Source organism: Nannospalax galili, unplaced genomic scaffold (genome assembly GCF_000622305.1).
Source record: "Nannospalax galili isolate Female #2095 unplaced genomic scaffold, S.galili_v1.0 scaffold66, whole genome shotgun sequence".
Taxonomy (NCBI): Eukaryota; Metazoa; Chordata; class Mammalia; order Rodentia; family Spalacidae; genus Nannospalax; species Nannospalax galili.
The window spans coordinates 1,841,188-1,863,574 of NW_008356058.1; the positions used below are offsets into that span (position 1 = coordinate 1,841,188).

At 41.4% G+C, this 22,387-nt stretch overlaps 1 protein-coding gene across 5 annotated transcripts in view; it reads right to left on the reverse strand.

Moving 5' to 3' along the window:
- Opcml (opioid binding protein/cell adhesion molecule like) overlaps positions 1-22,387 on the reverse strand; it is a 1,193,276-nt gene that overhangs the window by 230,720 nt on the left and 940,169 nt on the right. For 4 of the 5 annotated variants that reach the window (XM_008854171.3, XM_008854173.2, XM_008854174.2 and 1 more), the window contains one exon: positions 4,248-4,480. In XM_008854171.3, coding sequence (XP_008852393.1) covers positions 4,248-4,480 — 233 coding nt within the window. Of the gene's footprint in view, positions 1-4,247; positions 4,481-15,570; positions 15,668-22,387 lie in introns of those variants that run through there. The other variant, XM_029556690.1, reaches the window with a different exon arrangement.

Genomic DNA, 22,387 nt, shown 5'->3' on the forward strand with positions numbered 1-22,387 from the left:
CTGATTCGCACTGGTCAGTTAGCCACCTCGCATTGGGTCAATTAAAGGTCAATACCCATTACCCCACTGTGGATGATACCCTTCCCAGTGCTGAGTTTGGCAGGACTTACCAAGCTGAACAATGTGGGTAAATTCTGTGTCAACCATATGGTCACTTACCTCCTAAATTGCATGCAAAAGAATACCCCACACATGTTAACTATGACAAAATCAGAAGAAACCAAAAGCACAGAGCATATAGGAAAAGCCAGTCCTGTTCACGACCCAACTTACCAAACATAGCAATTTACATCTTTCCACCCCTGCAGACACCCTTTTCCTTCACAACGATTTTTTTTCAGCCACTCAGCTCCTGATATCCAAAAAAAATTATGACAGCTAGAACAGGGACCTGAGACCCCCGCCCCCCTCCAATAGGTATGCTTAAACGTAGTGTTTAAGGTGTTTAATATCAAGAAGATGAGGTGAAAAGGGAAAAGGAAAAACATTTAAAGGTCAAGTACTAAGTCATGGCTTAACCTTCCAGAACTGGTTACTTCAGAAGGATACCCCCAGTCCCACATCCTCCCAGTGGACTTGTCCTGGAGACTGCTTCCACTGTGGCAGGTAAGGCCACTAAGGCAAAGGCTTGCCTAAACCTGCAGCTCCCTGTCTATTCTTCGAACTGCGGGGCCACTGGAAGATGGACTGCCTCCATGGTTGTCAAGGCCTATATTTGGTGATTCTCATTCCCTCCAGTAACAATCCCTCCAGCCTCCAGTTGTTAGAACAAGGTGGCGCAGGTCCACATGCCTTCAATGAGTCATTCAAGGAAGGCCGGGTTTTTATCTCTGTGGTCGACACTGGGTGTCCTTTTCCTTCTTCACCTCCTGGTCAGGACCTTATTCAAGTTCCCACACTCCTGTAACTGGAGTTTGGGGCATCCCTACCTTCCTAGGCTCACCCCTAAGGTCCTTTGTACACTAGAACAATTAACTACATCACACTCCTTTGTCATGCCCAAATGCTCCATGTCCCACTTAAGATGGGATTTACTAAAAAATACTTGGGGCCACCCTACACCTCCCCTTTTTAATTCAACAACTATCTTTTCTTTAACATTAGACTCTGGCCTGGCTGGCATGATCTGTCCCATCTCTGAAGACCACTCCCTCATAAGGTCAATCCCCAGGTTGGGATATTGACAACCCAACAAATGTCAAACACCACCATCCTGTCAAGGTCTCCTTAAGGGACCCCAACTCCTATATCACCTAGGTCCAGTATCCACTTTGCCCTGCTCTCTGCAGAGGCCTCCAACCTCTCATCACTCACTCACTGAAAACCAGCCTCATCACTTCCATAAATTCTCACCATAATACCCCATCCTGGGAGTCAAAAAACTGAATGGCTCATACATGCTAGTCCAAGACCTCAGGAAAATAAGTAACATCATTATCCCCACTAATCCAGGGGTCCCCAACCCCTAAACCCTCTTATCGACCATCTCTCCTCAGGCCAGTCACTTCTCTTCCCAGATCTTAAAACACACATTTTTTTTACTATTTTCCTGAACCCAACTCTTAGCCTCTTTTTTTCCATCTGGGAGGATACTAACAAACTAAATACCTGAACAATCCTGCCCTAGGGACAGTCTACACTATTTTGGCCAGGCCCTACAAATGTATCTTTCTACCTTATGCCTTCACCCAATCACTTTTTGCAATATGTAGATGATCTATAACTCTACAGCCCTGCCAAAGAAACATGTATAGAACACACCATTATTTTATTAAATGCCGTGGCTGACTGGGCATATCATGGGTCCCTCGCTTCTCCCTAATCCCCTTAAGCCATTTTTCCTTTTCCTTCTTTCTGATAAGGGACAGGTTCTGGCCCTCCTTTGTCAGAAGGCCCATGAGACTTATCAACTTATCATCCCATCACTTATCTCTCTACACAGCTTGATTTAGTATACCAGAGCTGGACCCTTTGCCTTCAGGCAATGGTGGCCACAGTCCTCCCAGCCCTCATAATTTTAGAGGCCCTGAAACATAATGCCCCCAACTGTAAATTCATTCCTGTTCTGTAAACAAGTCCTTCCAAACAATGTGGACCCTATGCCCTTTACAAACACCCCTACCCAATCCCCATAACTCTATCTCCACATGTGAACATATTTAAACTGCTCTGCTCCCTGACCAGTGTGACTGTTGCACCAAATCCCACTGGTCAGCTATCCACCCCTCATTGGTTCTATAAAGTCAATCTGGATTGTCAAGGTTGTATTTTTTATTTTCTACCTGAGATTCCAATTTCTAACACAGTGTCTTCACTGTCCCTGTAGAAATGTCAATCATGCCCATGCCTTTAGTTCCAGATAGCAGCCAATCTTGAGTCTCCAAGAGGTGATTCTCAATCAATCCCCTGTCTGTGGTTGAAATACATATGGACAGTGTGAAGGAACCAGCTGAATCTATAGATGCCTATCTCATGGCAGATCCCTGTGTGTCTCTGATGTCATGTGGGACAGGAAGGAGAACCCCCAAGCTGCAGAGAAGTCAACCTTCAGCACTGTGGCTCTCCCAGGAGCTGGGGGAGGCAAGTTGCAGGAAACAGATCTCCAGCTGAATACGCCACTGCAAATGGCCCACAGAGGTACATGTGGAATTGACAAATGGTTGTTCAGTCAAAGGAAAGAATGGGAATCCAAAATGGTATAAGTAAGGAAGAGTAGAGAGACATTAACCCCATCAACTGTGTTCTTGAAACTAACTGAAATGAGCTACATCTTATTTTTCAAAAAAGCAGAGATGTAGGCTGGGGAGCTGGTTCAGTGCTTAAGAGCAATGGCTGTTCTTGTAGAAGACTGGAGTTCGAATCCCAGCACCCACATAGTGGCTAACAACTATCTGTAACTCAAGTTCCAGGAGATCTGATGCCCACTCCTGTCCTCCATGGGCACTACTGCATAGCACTGGTGTTTACATACATGTAGGTATAATATTCACACACATAAAATAAAAGTAAATTTTTTTAAAGAAGAGATGAGAAAAATCTCTTGGCTATACAAGGATGCTATATACATTTATAATCTCAATATAAAAACAAAGAAAAATCAGTTGACTTTATTGCAAAAAGAACCTGATAAGATGGAGTTGATAAATACTAAGTCACACACCAAGTCCTGTACTGCGAACTCACAGGATGTCTCTTCTCTAAGATATCAGCCACAGATGTTCTGAGCAAGACCACCTAAAACCTGTCATTGGAGGAAGGGTGTGTTATTTGGAGATGGAATTCTTCTATTTGTAAGTTAGTCCTATTATGACAAAATGCTTTCTACAGTGATGGCAATTGGGACAGTTCACAATAAGCTCCTTTACATTCCTGACTTACTTAAAATCGTCTTCAGATTCTTATAACTTGTATCTGCAGGTCTTTTTAACTTGTAATACTTCATATCTGATATCTGAGGTTATGACATTGCTTCAATTTCATTTTTAACTAGAAAATGTAATATAAATTAAAAACTACCAAAAATACATGTGATACCACTGTGTTTGGGATACACTGATTCAGTTTTTAAAAAGTAGAATGGGAGCGGATGCTCAGACACTCTTCTGATAATGTCCATTTGGGCTCTATTGTGGGGATATGTGGAAGCATAAACACAGTGGCTATGTCTGAGAGGACCCAATGCCAGAACCCAGAGCCTTGTTCAGGACACATGTGGCCAGTTTCTTATCAACATTAACCTTTTTTTATGAAACAAGTCTTAGCAAAATAAAGGACTGAATAATACCTGTGTCTGAGCTTTGCACCAGCTCTGAAAATCATTTCTTAAGAAGGTCCAACCAATATGTGAAAAACAACCAGTATGTTTAAAACAACCAGTGTGTGCAAAACAACCAGTGTGTGCAGAATAGCCAGTGTGTGCAGAATAGCCAGTGTGTGCAAAACAACCAGTGTGTGCAAAGCAACCAGTGTGTGCAGAATAGCCAGTGTGTGCAGAATAGCCAGTGTGTACAAAACAACCACTGTGTGCAAAGCAACCAGTGTGTGCAGAATAGCCAGTGTGTGCAAAACAGCCAGTGTGTGCAAAACAACTTACTGATGAGAACAAAAGGATAGCTAGAACTGAAAACTTCTAGAAGACACTCAGTTCCCAATGCATGGATTCATTAGAGGAAAGTGACCTTTGTGTCTTCATACATGAGTACAAAGACCAAGATCACTCTCCCAGTCCACTGCTATCTGTGACTTACCTTGTACTATGAGGTGAACCCGGGAGGTTTTGGGGTGATTGTCTGTCTGCACAGAGCAGGTGTATGGACCTTCATCATATACATCCACATTCTGGATCATGATGCTATACTGGGTTGGCGTGTTGACCAGGATGATTACTCGAGGGTCTATGGACCACTTGTCATTCCCAGCATAGAGGATTGTGCTGCGGTTTAGCCAGGCTACCCTGGTGACACGATCATCTATGGTACACCTGTGATATATGTGGAGGAAAAAATCAGGGAAGAAGAAGGGGGAGGGGAAGGAGAAACGGGGGAAGGGGAAGAAGAAAAGGAAGGAGGGAAGGAAGAAGAGAGAGATTATACACGTGTGGTATACGTCAAAGAGAAAATGAAACAACAGTATAGTGCTAAAAAAGAGAAATCAGGGTGGAGAGATGGCCCAGAGGTTAAGAACACTGACTGTTCTTGCAGAAGACCTGGGTTCGAATCCCAGCACCCACATGGCAGCTAACAACTGTCCGTAACTCCAGTTCCAGGGGATCCAACAGCCTCTTCTGTCCTCCGTAGGCATTGCACAGCATGGGTGCACTTACTTACATGCAGGCATAACATTCACACACACAAAATAAATTAAAAAAATAAAAAATAAATCAGTTATTAATGAAACTTCCTGAACATAAGAAAAGAGAGGCTTGAATCATCCTAAGGAAGCCATGATATAAAATCATTTCTACTTGAGTTAGGAACATATTATGTGAATATCTTGGCTACCCATTTGCTTTCCCTCTTATCTCAGCCCCCAGCCTTATATAAAAATTAGTTTATATTTCTTGAGTACATTTACCATGCTGCAGTAGAAAATGCCCAGAGGCACAGGGGGCAGAAAGTGGATCAGTATTGCAAATAGGTCACGATAATCCACAAAGCAAATACTTAACTTGTAGTTAATCAAAACCTGAACTTATTTACTTCAGAACCCCACCCCCAGGTGTTGATAATCTCCTTGTACCCCTAAGCTTCTCAAAGCCAGAAAACCACAATTTATAACAACTCTGGTAAAATTTACCTCAGAAAACCAGCACTTTTTCAGGAACTTCTGGCTACTGCTTTAGATTTCGGAGGAGGGAAGATTACTAGCAGTGTCCCTCTTCCTTTTTAGCCCCTCCCTCTTCCCTGGAAACTGACAAGAGTTTCCAATCATAGAGAACCCCCTTCAGCCACTCTCCAGCCATGCAGGGCTATAAACAACATTTGCTTGTTGCTTCCTAGAACCCCCAAGGCAGAGAAAAACGTGCCTGTAGCTGGGTAGAGCATTGGCAGATGGGCCCCAGGAGCCAAGAACCTGGAAATACATACAGAAGGACCTTGAATGCCTTATGGAAATGGATGTGCTCTGAAGGGTCCAGGGTGGGCCCTCCCACAACCCATAGTTGCATGGGGATTTGGGCAATGGCAGCAGTGCTGGTGTCCTGAAGACAGATGAGTTGGTCACCTCCAAGTAAAACCACTGGTGGCAACAAGGCTTGGCCACCAGTCTGATGACCACTTGACTGATTACAGAGGTTCTCCAGTCAAGTTGAGGGGACAGATGCACACCTAAAAGAACTCAGTCTTAAAACAGTCTGAACTGTGCAGGGTTTTGGAGTACCAAACAGCTTTCCTTACTGCAGAAACGCATCCAGTCTAGAGAGGGACTCTCCCTGGTGGGCAGGAGAGAGAAAAACATTACCAGATTCTAGTCCCTAATGTCTTTTTCTGTGCAGGCCCACCTGTCACTCAGTAGGTGGCTACAATGTAGGGCTAGGGTAGTGATTATGGGTTTTCATGGCAGAATAAGGAAATACTGTTTTCCTGACATAAGTTTTTTCCCCACATAGTTTTCTCAAACTACGTAGGCAAAACAACTATGTTTTAAATGTAAACAGTACATAGTGAGTAATATGTGTATAATGCAAAGATCATAAAGCTCAAGAGGATCAACCCCATCATCCACAAGGGGCCTTGAGGTTCTTTAGGTCACCACACATAACTTCTCCTTATGGATATATATTCAAAGGTAAAAAGCTAGGATTGATTTTTTTTTAACCTGAAATAGAATCCTAGGCTAGTATTCCTATGAAAACTTTTATCCTCCACTGACCAAAAACAGTTACAGGTCTATTTCTGCATCTTTTCAAGGTAAGATTAATATCAGTAATACCAGTAAGACAAGCTTGAGCTCCTCCCCATTCTCTGAGTGATTCTTTCCCACCTTCACAGGTGTGTCATTGGCAAAAGGCATAAATAATGGCCCATCCCAGAGTCCCCACTTCCTATCCTGCTCAGTTTCCATTTCTCTTTTAAATTTTTTCAATATGTATTTTTACTGAATTTTTGTACATTTCATACATCTCAATCATATTTGAACCTCTTCCTCTAACTGCACTCTCCTATAGCCCCATGCCCACTATATTTCATGCATTCTGCATATATGTTAAAGCCTATTGAGCCACATGTGTCCCAGATGTCCCTCTGTGTGAGTTCATCCACTGGAGCCTGGTCCACCTAGCATCAGCCCCTTCAAGACCATTCTCCCTCAGCCAACTGTGATCAGCTGCCAATAGTTCATCAGCTCAATGGGTTTCTTGCCCATTTCCTCAGTTCTATGCTGGGTTTTCATGTGACTGAGTTTGTATGGGTCTTGTACACGCTGTCACTATTGTTAGTAAGTTCATATGAGCAAGTTCCCAGAGGTTTGGAAAACTCTGTTTTCTTGTGATTAGGAAGCTAAAAACACTAATAGGCCCCCTTTGCACCTCACTTTCAAAAGCATTTCCTACAGGAAAAATATGACCAATTCATTCACTCCCAGTTGTAAATAAGGACTAATGTGTAATCTTTTATAGTTATGAATATTACAGAAAGAAAGACCAAACACCTATTTGAATAAGTTCTCTCACAGAATGAAGTCTTAATAGTGGGATTCCAGGAATCAGAAGCCTGGACATATAAATTGAGACACAGGGAGGGGGCCATATTCCAGTTCAAGGATCCAATACAAATGCAGGTGACAAAACACAAATAAATATTCTTACTTTTATTTTGGATAGTTTACAATCCTTTGCATGTTTGTAAGCGACTAAAATAGTTACTTAAACTACAGTAGCTTCAAAGAATTCACTTTTGGATGATAGAGAATATTTTACTTTAAAATAAAAATGCTACAGAATTTATTTGTACAATGTGTGTTTGTACATGTGCATGTGTAAGTGTGTGTTCAGTGGAATTTAAACATCACAGTAATTGAAAATCATGATTATCCATCTTTAAATTCATGAGCAAGCTATTCTCTAATAGTCATAAAATGTGTATTGTTCCTTTTTGAACTTGAACTTGTATTTCCATTCTATGTTCTCAGCAGGATGTATTTTATGCTTGAAAACATTTTATTGATCACCTATCAAATTTATTTGTAACAAAAATATAGAGAGATTGAAATTTAAATTTCTTTTATGTCCTTCGGCTATAAAACTCTAAGTAATAATATTTGCTTTTAAAATGAGTTATAATCACAAATGTAAAATTGATGAAACAATATAAATATGCTGCACATTTTAAGTAATAATTAAACATAAAAAGTCAACTTGTATTGTAAATATAGCACTTAATCACATGGACAACCTGGTTTTTTACAGCGTGAATAAAGAAATCATTTACTGTTAGAATGGGATAGCATTTAGGATCAATTCTAATTCTACTTCTGCTTTTAAAGAAACCTTGTTCACATAAGCCCAAAGATGGAAATAAAATGCTGTATGGCCATGGCATTCAAATCTTTGAATGCCTTCTAAGATATATGGCAAAAATTACACAGTAATATAACTTCCAAAAATTATTTTAATAATCGCACAGCTGACAATTCAATTAGTTCCTCTTTCAATTTCTATTAAAGCAATGAATTGGAAAATACCTGATTTGCAAAGGGGTTTGTTATAAGAGAGGAAGTGCCAGGCTTAAGCATAGGCTGCACTAGAGAACACAGCTTCTGCTTTGAGAGCGCAGCCCACACTTCCACAAAATAGTCAACCTACAATCTGCCTGGATGAGGGGATCTATCAGGAAGCAACACAGCAACTTATGGGACACTGGGGGCAGGGGGAGAGGTATATAAGGCTTGCACTTCTCAGCAATAAACGAGTCTGCAGCACCTTGCCTAGTGCCTGCTCTCACCTGACTCCCGGTGGTGTCTGTGTGTTGACTCCACGCCTCTCACCCCCACCTCGGCTAGAACCCTCGTTCCCTGCAGTCCCTCGTGGGCTGGACCCGCGAGGAAACCTTCAACAGTTTGTAACCCAGTATTATACTCACTCAGTTTTTCAGCATCTGTAAAGTGATTGATAACATCTTACCAGGGCATATTCAGTGACTATTAATGATATTCTCTCACTAGAAGCATTCAGTTTATCTCACCGCACTAAAAAAAAAAAATACTATGCTTTAACATGCTAAATCTGTGTCCTCTGTGAAAAACACCTCTTAACACCTCTTGATTCTGAGCTCAGACTCAATGGCCTTGCCATGAATTTGCCAGCATGTAAGAATGGACCGTTCTTCATTTCTTGTCTGATTGACTTCTCTGGGGCTTTCTCACAAGAGCTAGATCCTGCTGGTGAGAGCCAGGTGATACAGATGACAGAAAGCATTGTCTCTTGGACAATTATAACAAGACATGGATGGACCAAAGGCTTACTTATAGTCCATCCTTAGGTTCCAGCTCAGATGGATCAGATGTAGGGAATTAGGCATCTTGAAAGGTATTTCCTCAAAAACTTTTGGTGTCCCTTTGTGGGACCAGTAACTCCAGACTGAATATACATGGCTCAACCACAAATTACCAGGGCTGGAGTAGGGAAGTGATGATGTGAAATTTATCAATTCAAGTCTGTCCTTCCAGGGCAGAACACAACATGAGGATCCTTATAAAGGCTGTGTGACTCTTAGATAACATATCTCAAGTGAACAGTCATGGGTTGATTTACTTGACCTTCAACAAGGCCTCATGGTGACAAAGGAAGGCAAATAGAAAAGACTAGCTGTATAAAGCTAGAGAAAGCACTTCCCAGAACTTAAGAGCAGCAGAAAAATTAAGCAGACTGGTGGTGTCTGCTGAGGGGAGCAGCTTTCTGCATGAGGGTTCCTGGTTTCCTTCTAGCACCACATAACTCTGAAAAGTACACTGAACAACAGGAGAAAGAACTCAGGAAGCAATGAAGAGTGTGCTCAAGTGATCTTCCAAACTTGGGCTCCGTCCCTACTATTTGAGGAACCTTGCTGGACCCTCTTCAATAAGAAGCACACTGGGGAACATGTTTGATGTTAACTATGAGCCAGCCAACTGGCAAGGTGAGGAAGGTTAATGACAACTTTCTGATGTCTTGAAAATTCTTCCAGAGATGTAAAATCCTTACAGTCCAAGTCAACCCTTCCTTGTGGTCCTCAGGAAAACAGAACTCATTAGGGCTCAGTCATAAATGACCCCTTAAAGTAGAACTTGCTGCTCTTCCAGGAATAGTTGGGAGAACTTTTCATATATTAAGCCGTTCATTCCACATGACTACCTTCGAGAAATCTGAATTATCTATATTTTACGGACAAGGAAGTTGAGGCAGAGAGACAGTAACTATTCTAAAAGCAGCACATCTAGGACAATCAGAGCAGGAGACTCAAGTTTAGGCAGCTGGGGGTTAGGTTCCTGACATGAAGCTTTGAAAATCTAAGGAGTAAGACCAATAAGGTTTGGCTGGCTATAGGTAATCACTGTTTTTATAATTTACAGCATTTTCTTACGTTGTTCATAAATGATGAAATAATCTAAAAGAAATGGAAAGCTATTTAGTACTGCCTTTTAGGTGTCCTTGAACCAAGTGCAGCTGGATGTGTAGAGAAACAGCAGAAATAAGAATCAGGGGGAGCAAAGATATGCCTAAAAGGGATCATGAGGAACCAGAGGCAACTGTCGGTCTCAAACTCCACTGAATGTGAAATGAGGAACTGGCTTTTGTTAGTATTTTGTTTATTCATGTTCAGAGGTGAGACTGCCATTCAGGTAAACCTATACTTAAAACAGGAGCCTCCAAACTTTCTGTGCATTAAAACTCAGGCAAGTAGGCTCAAGTCCCATGACTTCCAGCTAGGAGACTAGAGAAGACCTAGGAATTTGCTTTTCTGGAAAGTTCTAGACTGATGCTACCACTGTGTTCTGGAATATTTCTTTAAGAATTACTTCTTCCTTAAAGAAACTTGACGAGACACTCTTTCGGGCACTTAGAAGTTGCTTTGCTAAAAAGCACTGACTCCTCACTTGGGCCCATGAGGTAATTAAAAGTAAGACAAAAGCCTGGCATCTGTCTTTAGTTTGGGTCTGATTCCTTTACTCTGGGTCACCTACTTTCTTCTGCCCACAGGCATGGTAGTCACTAAATGTATGTCTATCAAGAAAGAATTCATAGTTACCCTACATCATTCTCCTTTAAGCATGAAGACATAAAGAGAACAGTGACTAAAGCATGCTCAGCTTTTTACAGTTTCCTGTTCCAGATTCTCCCAAAGGCTCCTAAGGTTCTCTTGTCATTGTCGTAAACACATAGCTACCTTGGATTTAAGGAACAGCAGAGGATCACAGGGTAAAGCACCCTTGGATGAGAGTAATGACCTGTGATGTACAGGCTGTACCCTAAAGCTGGGGCCATGGTCTCCTTAGAACCAGCTTGCTGCTCCAATCAGTAAGGATTTCTTCAGACCACTTTGCAGAATCAGAAGTAAGATAATGAAGGACCAGAACATCACACAGAATTGTTTAATTATGTATACTCCTTGCTCCTTGCCCCAATTCTTTCTCTAAAGCCTGAAACCCATGCCATTACCAGGAGACAAGTGTCAGGTCACTAGACCCCCTTATCTGTCCCAATGTGCGCTGATTAAATCCCCTTTCTCTGCTTTTTCCCATTACTCATCTAATTAATCTGCTCATTGGGACAGATGGTCAAGCCTAGCCTGTTGGTACTTCTGGAGTCACATCTTTTGTCTTAAAACTGAAGTTATAACACATTTTGTCAAAATAACTTCCTAAAAAGCAAAATATGCATATTTTAACATTTTGATGTTCTTTATTTTCTTTGTATAAGGCCTCTGAGAATGCAAAAGCCAAAAGTGTCATTACTCATATGCTGCTTAATGAGCACCTACTCTGTATAAGACAATTGTCTAGGAGCTGAGACTAGTGCAGGGAGGCAAATTCCCCCATCTCATGAAGCTGCATCCAGTGTGAAACAAAGAAGCCATGGATCTACAGGCAGATTAGTTCCTGAGAATGATACATGGGGAAAAGAAAACGGGTGATCAAAGGAGAGCGATTTGGGCACTGCCAGTGGCTCTGGGAAGGAGGGGTGAGGAAGTGCCCTGCTGGAGCCTGTGCCCAGTGGTATGTACCACCTGGGTGAAGGCAGTAAGATGTCTGTCAGAAAACAATGTCCAAATTAAAACTAAAAGTCACATATATGCACAGAAAGCTGAGGGATCATTGAGATGTGAATCTGGAGAAGCGAAGAATTTTTTTTTTTTTGTCTTTTTGAGACAGGGTCTTCCTGTAGCCCCACCTGTCCTGGAACTTACTATGTAGACCAGGCTGGCCTTGAACTCACAGAGATCCACCTGCCACCTGGGATTAAAAGTGTACACCACCACGCCTGGCCTGGAGAAGAATCTTTTAAACCAGCCTCACAATGGTGTTTGTTTCTCCCGTATTAGGAACTTTGTAAATATTAATGTTGAATTGATGGTTGATATTTGAGGGAACTGAGAGTTCGCTAGGACATGACTTCATATTTCCACTGTTGTTACTGGGGTAATATCTGCTATGATACCTTACTGAGTAGCAAATACTGATCAATTTCTAACAGACTCATTGTTCTAAATTCGTATTCTCTTTGTAATGTAATGTTAATATTGAAGCTCTTGACTTATTTGTCAGATTTACACAGTTGAATCTAATCATTTAGGAGCTGCAGTCATTGTGCTGCAAGTACCACATGGATGGGGACAACATTAGGGCTGCTCACTCTGTCACTTCACCTCTCGCAGGGCACTTGGCAGCCAGTAGGAGATCGATATGTATTTATAGTTAAGAATGCTAGACAGCATTTCTCAAGCTTGCATCAAGAGAACATTCACACAGTAAAGGAAGTGTCCTTGGAGATGTACGCATGCTTGGATCTCTCTGTGAGGTATGCATACTATGTACCCACATGCAAGCATACACATAGGGTCCCAGGGGTATTTTTGTGTATTTTTTCAATTTAATGTTTCATTTCTATTATAATTGGGGAAAATGTAAAGCATGCCTGTTCTGGAAGTGGCACAGTAACAGCCAGATTCAAATATTCAGGTTCGCACTTGTGTCTATTATCACATTGGTGCAGAGGAACGTCCTTTCATTCGCTTAGGCTAATGAGAAAAATACAGAGATGACTTATTGGGTCAGTGACACTTGTATTACTGCCAATGAAGGCTGAGTGAGGCTGGGTCTGCAGTGGAATGAAGGTCCCCACGGGATGGGATAGGCTACTTAAAGAAGATTTTGTCATCATATGGCACAGGCTGAACTGAAGGAGTGGCAGCCTATGGCCATCAATGCCAAGTCCAAGTTGAAAATTGGGATTCGATTTTAATAATATACCATCTGTGAATGAATGTTGAAAAAATTGATTTTAGTATTTATATATGCATATAACATACTTTCAGAATGTAGAGTCACAGCATGGAATATGCTGAAGACATTTATTCCTAGTTTTAGGATTCTGTATATAAACTTGTTTTAAAATAATATTACCATGAGGAAACTATGTAAGACTTGTCTCTTTTCCCATTCTTGGGCACTATCTTTTAAAAACAATGCTTTATTTATTTACTTATTATTTATTTTAAGTTCTGTGTATATGTGTGTATGTGTGTTTGTATGTAGAGATATGCATGAGTGCCAGTGCCCTCAGAGGCCAGATGTGTCAGATCCCCCAGGACCTCGGGTTACAGGTAGTTGTGAGCTTCTTGACATGGTTGCTGTGAACTGAACTTGGGTCCTCTAGAAGAACAACAAGTGCTCTTAACTGCTGAGCATTTCTCCAGCTTTGGGCACTGCCTTTTAAGGAGTTTTCTACAACGTCTCCAATTTAAGCAAAACTGGTACAAGTGATAGGTTACATAGGAAGGCATACCAAATGCACTTCTCTGGACTTATTTTGTTAACATACTTTCCATTAGCTTGGTTTTTCATGGTTTGTCTTGAAATTTACTTTTTTTCATAAATCCAGAATTAAGTGGATTTCTATTAAGAAGACTCCATACATCAAACTTTATTATGTTTCTTGATGTAATATATCAAAATATGTTAATAATGCCAGTTCAAAATGGTAGGAAGAAGATCTTGATTTAGAGAAGTTACAGAGCAATAATAAATGATATTTTAGAGAAAGAACAGGCAAGCAAAATGAAATATTTTTAGATCTACTCCCAAGGCATTCTATATTGCAAAAGTTCTTCTCTTGGGAGGCTTTAACCCCTCAGCTATTTCCTGAGTTACAGATAGAGCCAATGCTAAAGCACCAACAAGACCCTAAATTACGTAAGGGAAACCTTTATGATTCCGACAGTCGGAAATTCAATGGCAGTAATGACTTTGCTAGAGCTAATATTTGTAATAAGATATTGGTTGGGAATATTGAGAGCCTCAGCAGAAACATGGGGAGGGATAAGACTGTCTCAGACAGGACTCAACTCTGAAACATCTCAGCAGTACAAGAGGTTGACTTGGAAGGCTGACATGTGTGTGCTCTCTGAAGCTGCTTCTGATTAGAAGATGATATTTGCAGCATTAAAACACACAGACAATGCATGCTCTGTGTGTATACATACATGTGTGCGTGTGTACGCGAGTAAACAATGAGTAGTGTGTCCAGAGGAAATGCATACAAATACATACAGTGATGGTCTTGGAGAAAGGAGAGGAGCCAGGACATGACCAAAGAAGTGGACACAACATCACGTGAGTGGGAACACCTGCTACAGGATGAGGGCATGCTGTGGTTTCTGCTGTGAGTGACTGAAGACATGTAGATTGCTCCTGTGTTCTGGGCTGAGCAAACATAAGGGGGCTCTACCTTTATACAGAGGATTCCTCCACATTCCATAAGTATATCAATGTGCTGAGGAACAGCAGTGCTTTGAACAGCCTGACTTTAGGCACTAGTGATACAGCTGTGAGTGGAATAAGGATCCAGTCTTCTTATGCTCCACTCTATTAGTACATATACTGATGAGAATATTCTCATGGGATAGGAGCAAGCCACGATAGGCTCCTTTTCTAGGTCCCTGGGGCAGGTACTTTAATTTCAGCTCTAGCTTGCTTTCTGTTGCTATGATCAACGTCATGACCAAAAACAGCTTAAGGGAGGAAAGGGTTTATTTCACCTTATACTTCCAGATCACAGTCCCTAGTGAAGGAGGTCAGGGCAGAAACTCAATCAGGAACTGAAGCAGGAACTATGGAGGGACATAGCATAGTGGCTTGCTCTCTGGTTCACGCTTGGCTAGATTTCTTATACAACTCAGGCGCAGTTCCCAGGGATAGTGCAGCCTACAGCGGGTGGGGCCCTTCCATCGCAATCATCAATCAAGACAATTTCTCACAGACATGGCCTCAGACCAGTCTGATCAAAGGAATTTTTTCAGTTGAGGTTCCCTTTTCCCAGATAACTCTAAGTTGTGTCAAGATGACAATGAAAGGTAGCCAAGACCATTTCTCAGAGCTTCCACCTCTCCATCTGAGAAATAGAACCGAAACTTTTACCGCACAGAATTATTCAGTATTATGAGGACTAGAGGAAGCAATGTGTGTACCAAAGTCAATTGATTATGCCTGGCAATAAACAGCCTGCCAGAGAATTCCCTTCTTACCTCTGTGACCTGGGAATACAGATTAGTTTAGGCAAGTGATACTATATCCATTTTCTCTTCATTTCCTGAAAACTTCTATAGTTTTCTTTTTCTGCATTTTTCAGTCTAAAGAGTGTATTTGTGCTGCACATTGTAACACACACCTGAGATCTCAGCATTCAAGAGGCTGAAGCAGGAGGATTGAAAGTTCAAGACCAGCCTAAGCTACAGAGAAGGCTTCTCCAAACTGCAACTAGTTCCAAAAGAGTGATTATTTAGCATTCTAGAATCTAGCTTTAATACAGGTCAGTTCTGCCTATTGATACATCAAAATGAGCTTTACATTTTTAGAACTAGTTTGCTAACTGATACATACTTTTCAAGTTTGCCTGTAGAGTCTTGTCCACTTCCAAAAGATTCTGTTCTTCCAACAGTATCTCACTCTTGGGTGTTCTCCATTTAACATGCATGGAGCTCTCTGGTAGGTTTTTATTTCCTTTCCTGGTTTGTTTTTTCCAATTGAAGGCAGTGAGACAACTCTGACTTTGTATTTTCATCAGGCCCCTTACATAGTGTGTTGACACAGTGGTTGATGGCCTGGTTTCTAGATTGATGATCTGCGGTTGGTAAAATGTTATACTCCTAAAAATACATAATTGGGAGATCAATCAATACAATTGTGTGCACCTGCAAGAGAATTCAGTGGGCTCACAGGCCCTGCAAACTTCTGTAGGGGTGTCCTTGGCTTGAAAAAGTTTGCATAGAAACAGGGAAATCCTCAGTCTGAAAGAATCACTCTCAGGGGTCTTGAGACCAAATAATATACAAAAGTGTCAGTGGTGCTGACTGCTGAGTCCTGGAAGGATGGGGAGGGGAGAGGCTCACAGAGGAATGAGTGAAGTCAGATCAGCAGCTTCACAGCCATACACTCTTCCCCAACACAGAGATGGCTGGCAACAGAAGAGCTATGCTCACTCTAAGATTCCCTCTTGTCCTCAGAAGCTAACATTAACTAGAGGGGCTAACATTAACAGAGGCAGGGATAGGGTTGTATTTTTTGACAGACGAGGGACAAGCAGAGTTTTCTTAAAACACTTCAGAGAAAGTTCACTGGGCAAAGGCTTGGTATAGTATTGTCTTTTCTTCCAGAGCTGACGCTGGGAGGCCTCCTTCTGTCTACCCTGTGGCAGACTGCAACGCAGGAGTGATGGCATGGAGCAAAGTCATTTCAAAAGCAATGAGCCCTGGGGTAAAGGCCAGGACTTTCAGGTTAAGAATGGCCAGTTTCTCCTTTCCTGCATTCAGCCGGCCACTCTCCCTGGCCCCTGCTCCCTGCAGATGGCTTGCAATTCCACATGGTGTTGTGAAGACATCAGTCTCTCTGCTGGCCATTTTTCTTACAGAGCTCTTCCAGTCGCTGCCCCTGGCTGGCCCGGATGCCCTAAGAAGCCACCCAGAGCAATTGGTGATATTTATTTGCCACCTGGCTCCCTTTTTTCCTCCACCTCTGAACAGCTTTAAAGCCCAGCCTCCCGATTTGTTCATTAAACTTGGCAAAGAAATGAGCAACATGAAATTAAAATGTTTCCAAGCACACACCATTTTAATCCCATTCAATAGATTATCCTGACATATTTACTCACAGCCATGTCTGTCTCAGCATCATCCATGGAAAAGTATAAATTAAAATTTTAAATTAAAAGCAGAGAGTCTGGGGAGCTTGATATCTTTTTGAAGAATGGCACGAGTCAGCCACAGGCTCCCTGCGCCAGTGTCCTGGGAGCAAACAACTCTGGCACGGCAGGAATTACAGCCCGTGGATTTCCCTGCAAATACCTTCCCACATATAATGTACGGGATCATAGAATCCCAAAGACCGCCTAAAGCTCTGAGGTCATTCTTTTTCTCCATCACTGCATGTAAACAAACCTGCTCTCATTTCCTGCTCAGAAGAAACTTAGCACTGCTAAAGAACTGATTTATTTATGAAACCAAATGATACACTGAAAATTGATTCACTTTTGTTCTATCTGTAGGGTTTCTTTGTAACATATAGATTAAGAGAATAAATATTTTAATAAGAAGTTCCAGTCACAGGTCTGTAATTTACTAAGGTCCAGAGCCTTTCTGAAGAAAACATCAGTTTCCTCACTTTTAAGCTGAAAAATTATTCTTAAAAACCAGAGTCTGAATATTTATGGAGACAGTCCTACTTAATACTAGCACTATGGTTGGGGATCACAATAAATAATCATTATATTTGTTATTCTATTTCTGAAATTACTCAACGCTGAAAAATGATATCTCAAATGTTAAAACAATGTTGATATATTCTATAATGCTCAGCTCTTAGTCTAATCATATGTTAATTATGAAATTTGGAAAATTAAGGTGGAAATATACCTCTTTGGATACTGTCTCTAGTTTAGAAAGTAGAGACTGTGCATGCTCAGGTAGTTATGGCTTAATGACCAACAAGAAGGCTGCCAAGTTGGCTTCATTTATTCTGTGCCATCCTGAATAGTCTATATATCAGAATAAAATCTTATTTAAGCTTTTCTTTATTTAAATAAATCCCTCATTAAGCACACAGATGGATAGGGACAGATGGGGGAGGAGGGGTGGGCGATGAATTCTTCACCATTCATACAAGCTCTTCTCCTGTAGGATGTCAACTCTGCCTGTTTAAAAATATATGTTATGTATTTTTAATAAGCCAATCATCTTCTCCAGAGCAGTGGCTTATTTTATATAGATTATGCAAACTATCCCCATATAAAAATAAAATAGAAGGCAGACAAACCTCTTTCCTTATGCCAAGAAAGGGCCAGAAAGAGATTCCCCAAGGGCAAAAGTCACAGGTTAACTTTTGCAGATGTTTCCAGTTCTGGCCCCAGAGTTGTTGCTGGTTTTAATTCATGTCACCTAAAGCTCTGCACCTCTGGCTGCTAACATGAGTGTGCTGAGTTTCTGGAATCTCTGCATTGCTCTGGGGGAAGCAAAAGAGTAAGAAGTCTTCCTCCATGTTGCTCATATGCTGAATGAAGGGCAGCAACTGTGTGATGGACTAAAACCTGTGTGAATCCAAAGACAAGTGGAGCCTTGAATGCTCTTCGCAAGAGGAGCCCCATCAGACAGTTGTTAGTCAGAACATTGAGAAACAGAGCAGGAAAGCCAGCCTTCATCAAGAGAGAAGATTGAGCTTCCTGTACTAGATAGTTTCGGTTGTCAACTCGACACACCTGGGGAAGAGGGAGCCCCAAAGGGCATCTTCCTCTATCACATTGGCCTGTGGGCATGTCTGCGAAGCATTTTCTTGATTGTTGAGTGATGCGGGAGGACCCGGTCCACTGTTGGTCATGCCACCTCTGGGCAGGTGGTCCTGAGTTGTATAAATAAGAAAGGCAGAGCATAGGCCAGAGGAGCAAGCCAGAAAGCAGCATCCCTCCACCCTCTGTGCTTCTGCTACTGCTCCAGGCTCCTGCCCTGGGTTCGGCATAAATTCCCTCAAAGATGGACTGTCACTTTGAAGCGAACAGTGAGATAAGCCCTTTCCTCGCCTGCCAAGTTGGTTTTGGTCAGTGTTATCCACAGCAATAGAAAGCTAACTAGAATACTTCCTTATCATGCATCTAAAAGAGAAAAAGGAGACAGAGGGAGAAGGGAGCAGGGAAGGAGAGAGGGGAGGGAAGCAGGGAGACTAAATCTCCCAATGTGTTCCAAAGACATAAATTACACTTCACAGCAGATACACCATCCAAACTATGTTCTACGCCTGTGTGTTAAACATAATTATGTACTTCCTGAGCAAACAAAGAGTATCATTGTTGTTATTCTTTGGCCATTCAGATTCCCTTGTGTCACTTGGTTACTTGGCATCCAAAGGATTCATCAGAGCTGTGAAAACCTGACCTCTCATTGCACTGACCTTGGTTTATCCAGGTCTCCCAACTACTTCTTTCCATACATAACCTCAACTAGCAGAGGTCCACAGTTAAGTGTCTCCTTCTACCACATTAAGTGTGGGAAAGCTAAGCAGAGTTCTGTTGTTAAACCCTAGAGGATTCCAGCTGAGTAGAGAATCACTCCAATCTCATCTCATTATAATGAATAATAAATACTTACACTACACGTGCCTTTTGGTAAATTATTCATCTTGTGCGCAGAAAAGTCATGACAGAAATATGTAAGAGAGACAAGAGTCAAGACTGAGTTCCTAAAAATACCCAATCTAAGGCATTTCAAAAGACCGTGGTCCTTCCCTCCTTAAGGATTGAGGTCAAACCCTTCCACTTCCTTCCTGACCTTGTGCACAGCTCTCTGAAAAGCTAAGACCATTTACAGAGTCACTAGGAACAACCTGAGCATCTCAGTTCAGACCTTTGTTTTGTTTTCTTCAGCTACCATCAGGAGGTAATTAGGACATAAAGGGCTGTTTCTAGACCAGTCCTGCTCTCCTAGACTTCCACCATACTTACCTCCAGGTCAGCTCTGATCCTTGCCCCCCTAACAGTAACTACCCATTTCCACAGGAGACAGCACTTTTGCTTTTGGGCTGTTTCCTGTCTGACTCCACTCTTGTTTTTTCATGCTCAGGAGAAGAGATTTCTACAACCTTCTCTGAGAGCTTTACCACTCCTTCCATGCTAGGTTCCAGTGACTATGGGGAACAGGATATGTTGGAACCTCAGATTTCATTCCTTAAGGAAGTAAGAGAATTTGCTTACCCTATACCTTTAGTTGAAATGCTTTAGAAAATACTAATGAAAATTAAAACCTGTCTTGTCATTCACCAATTGATATTCTAAACTTAGTGTAGACAAGTGTCAATGACTAATAAGATTAGTGTTATTAAAGCAAGTGGAATGGTTTGCTCAAGATGCATGTGCCAAATGATGCTTGGTCCCCTCCATGCTGTCTGCTGCTATCCTTTGTGACACCATAGATGGTTAATTGTCACTTTGTCTTGCCCTCTAGAGACACTGGCAAGGCTTAAAAATGATGTTCTTCAGCAACCGGAGGCAGTGCATGATGATAAAGGTGGTGGTGAAACTGGATCAGACAGGAGAAATAGACCAAAAAGAGAGAAGTCTGTAAGGTTATTGGTTTTCCTACATGAGAAGCCCTACACCAGAGATCCCTTTGACTAGCCTCCAAATTTTCAAATTTTGTGAAAGAAACAAGCAAGAGCTCTTTTTTTTTTTTTTTTTCAGCAACAGGAAGTAAGAACCTGAACAAGAGTTCTAGATGTTTCAGTGATGAGCAGGAAATGGTATTTGATCCATTAAATGCAGGAGAAGTAATTGTTACATTTATGCTCTGATGGTCACTGGGAAATGAGGAGCCCTGTTTTAAAGATGAGCAAGCTCCTGAGTTTCAGGGGAAGAGGGTTTTCTGTTTTCATATTTGAGTGCTGGGAAATACGCCACTGGCATGTTAAAATTGCAATCATAATTTTTTTCAGAAGTAGAGTTCACCAGAAGGAGAATAACTACATAACATGAATCCAGAGGGTGGTTATTTCTAAAATTCAGTCCCTCTCAACATTGTCCCCTCCCTCCCACCTCACTCTCCCTCTGAGCTCCTTTATAAGGGCTGCCCACATTCTACCCTCTCCCCATTGACCAGCATTGTGAAAATCTCTATTGTAGGCATATTGGCAATGTATGGGTGGGAAGATGTCTTCAAAGTGTTTAGATAAAGCAGAGACTCTCTGATAAAGCTAGACAATAAGCCAGGCCAGAAGGCTTTCCCCTGAAGGAATCCAATTAAGAACAAAGCAAAGGCACATTAACATTCTCCTCTGGGCACCCCACTCACCTCTGAAGGTATTTTAGTGTTATAAATCTGAGAGAAACCTTACTGTGAGGGCAAAGAGGGGTAACAGAGCAGAGAGAACTGGGGAGGATTGTGGTCTTGCGTGTGTTGGAAGACAACTCATGTAGGGAATGGAAACTGAAAAGCTTCCGATACATGTAGCATGCAAAGTTTCAGGAGGCTGAGCACATCTCAGCAGACGATGGGTGGAGGAGTCTGGTCTCGCCATTCAAGGCTGAAATTTTTCGCAGAGTATACGGCCCAGTGCATAATTAGAGTTTTGTTTTGTGTTTTGTAAATGGAAAATAGGTCATTTTGACTTGCTGATCTCTTTCTTGACATATATGAAATGTCACCTAAAAACTATGTGTCTAGCCCAAGAGACAAAAGACAGGGTGGACCTTCCTCTTGTAAAATTAAATGAGTGTCAAACACATCTTTTGATGGCTTTGAGAAATGACAAAGGCTGATTTTGTTCATTAAGGTTTATTAAAAGTTTAAGAATGGAGTATTTACACAGATGATGTAGGAAACATGTGAAAGGCACTTATTGGTAGATCTTCTTTAAGGGAGTGATTCTAGATAGGCTGTCTAGACTCCAGTGGATGAACCTGCAGAGGGACATATTAGTACAAATGCTTGACTGTATAAGATGTAACATATATGACAGAATGCATGGAATCAAGTGAGGGGGATACTGGAGGTATAGATGAGGCTCTAAATTTGATTCAGATCTATTATATGAAATGCACAAAACCCAAATAATATATATGTACATAAATATGTATACACACACACACACACACACACACACACGAAAAAAAATCAAGGACCTCCTTCTGATGTGAAACGGTTAGGGTTTTTGAAAGACCTGCTTCTGCTAAATTGTAATCTCCCTCTCCATCTCCCTTTTCATAATCCACTTGCTGCTCTTGACTCTTCTTCTAAGAACAGAGTCAGTGCTAATTTCCCAAGACAATCCTTCATGAAGTTGAAGGGAAATATATTATTCTTCCAAGTTATCTCATTTTTAAGTCAAGGTTTTCTCCTTACTACTATCAAATTAGCCACCATTTATATTTTCCTTGTTCATATCAGTGAAGTCCTATGTGCTTACATATTATGGTCTGCAGAACAAGAAACCAGCCCCTACAGGAGTCACACTAGGAGAAGGTATAATGTAATGACTTAGATTTTGCCATACTTAGAAATTTGAAAGCATAGATGTATTTATTCCAAGTCTTTGAATGTGGGAAAGTTTTCATCATGAGGATTTACAAAAAGATTGGAGGTATACACACACACACACACACACACACACACACACTTACTTCACTTTAATTGAATCTTCATCTCCTTAGTTATGTATATGAGTG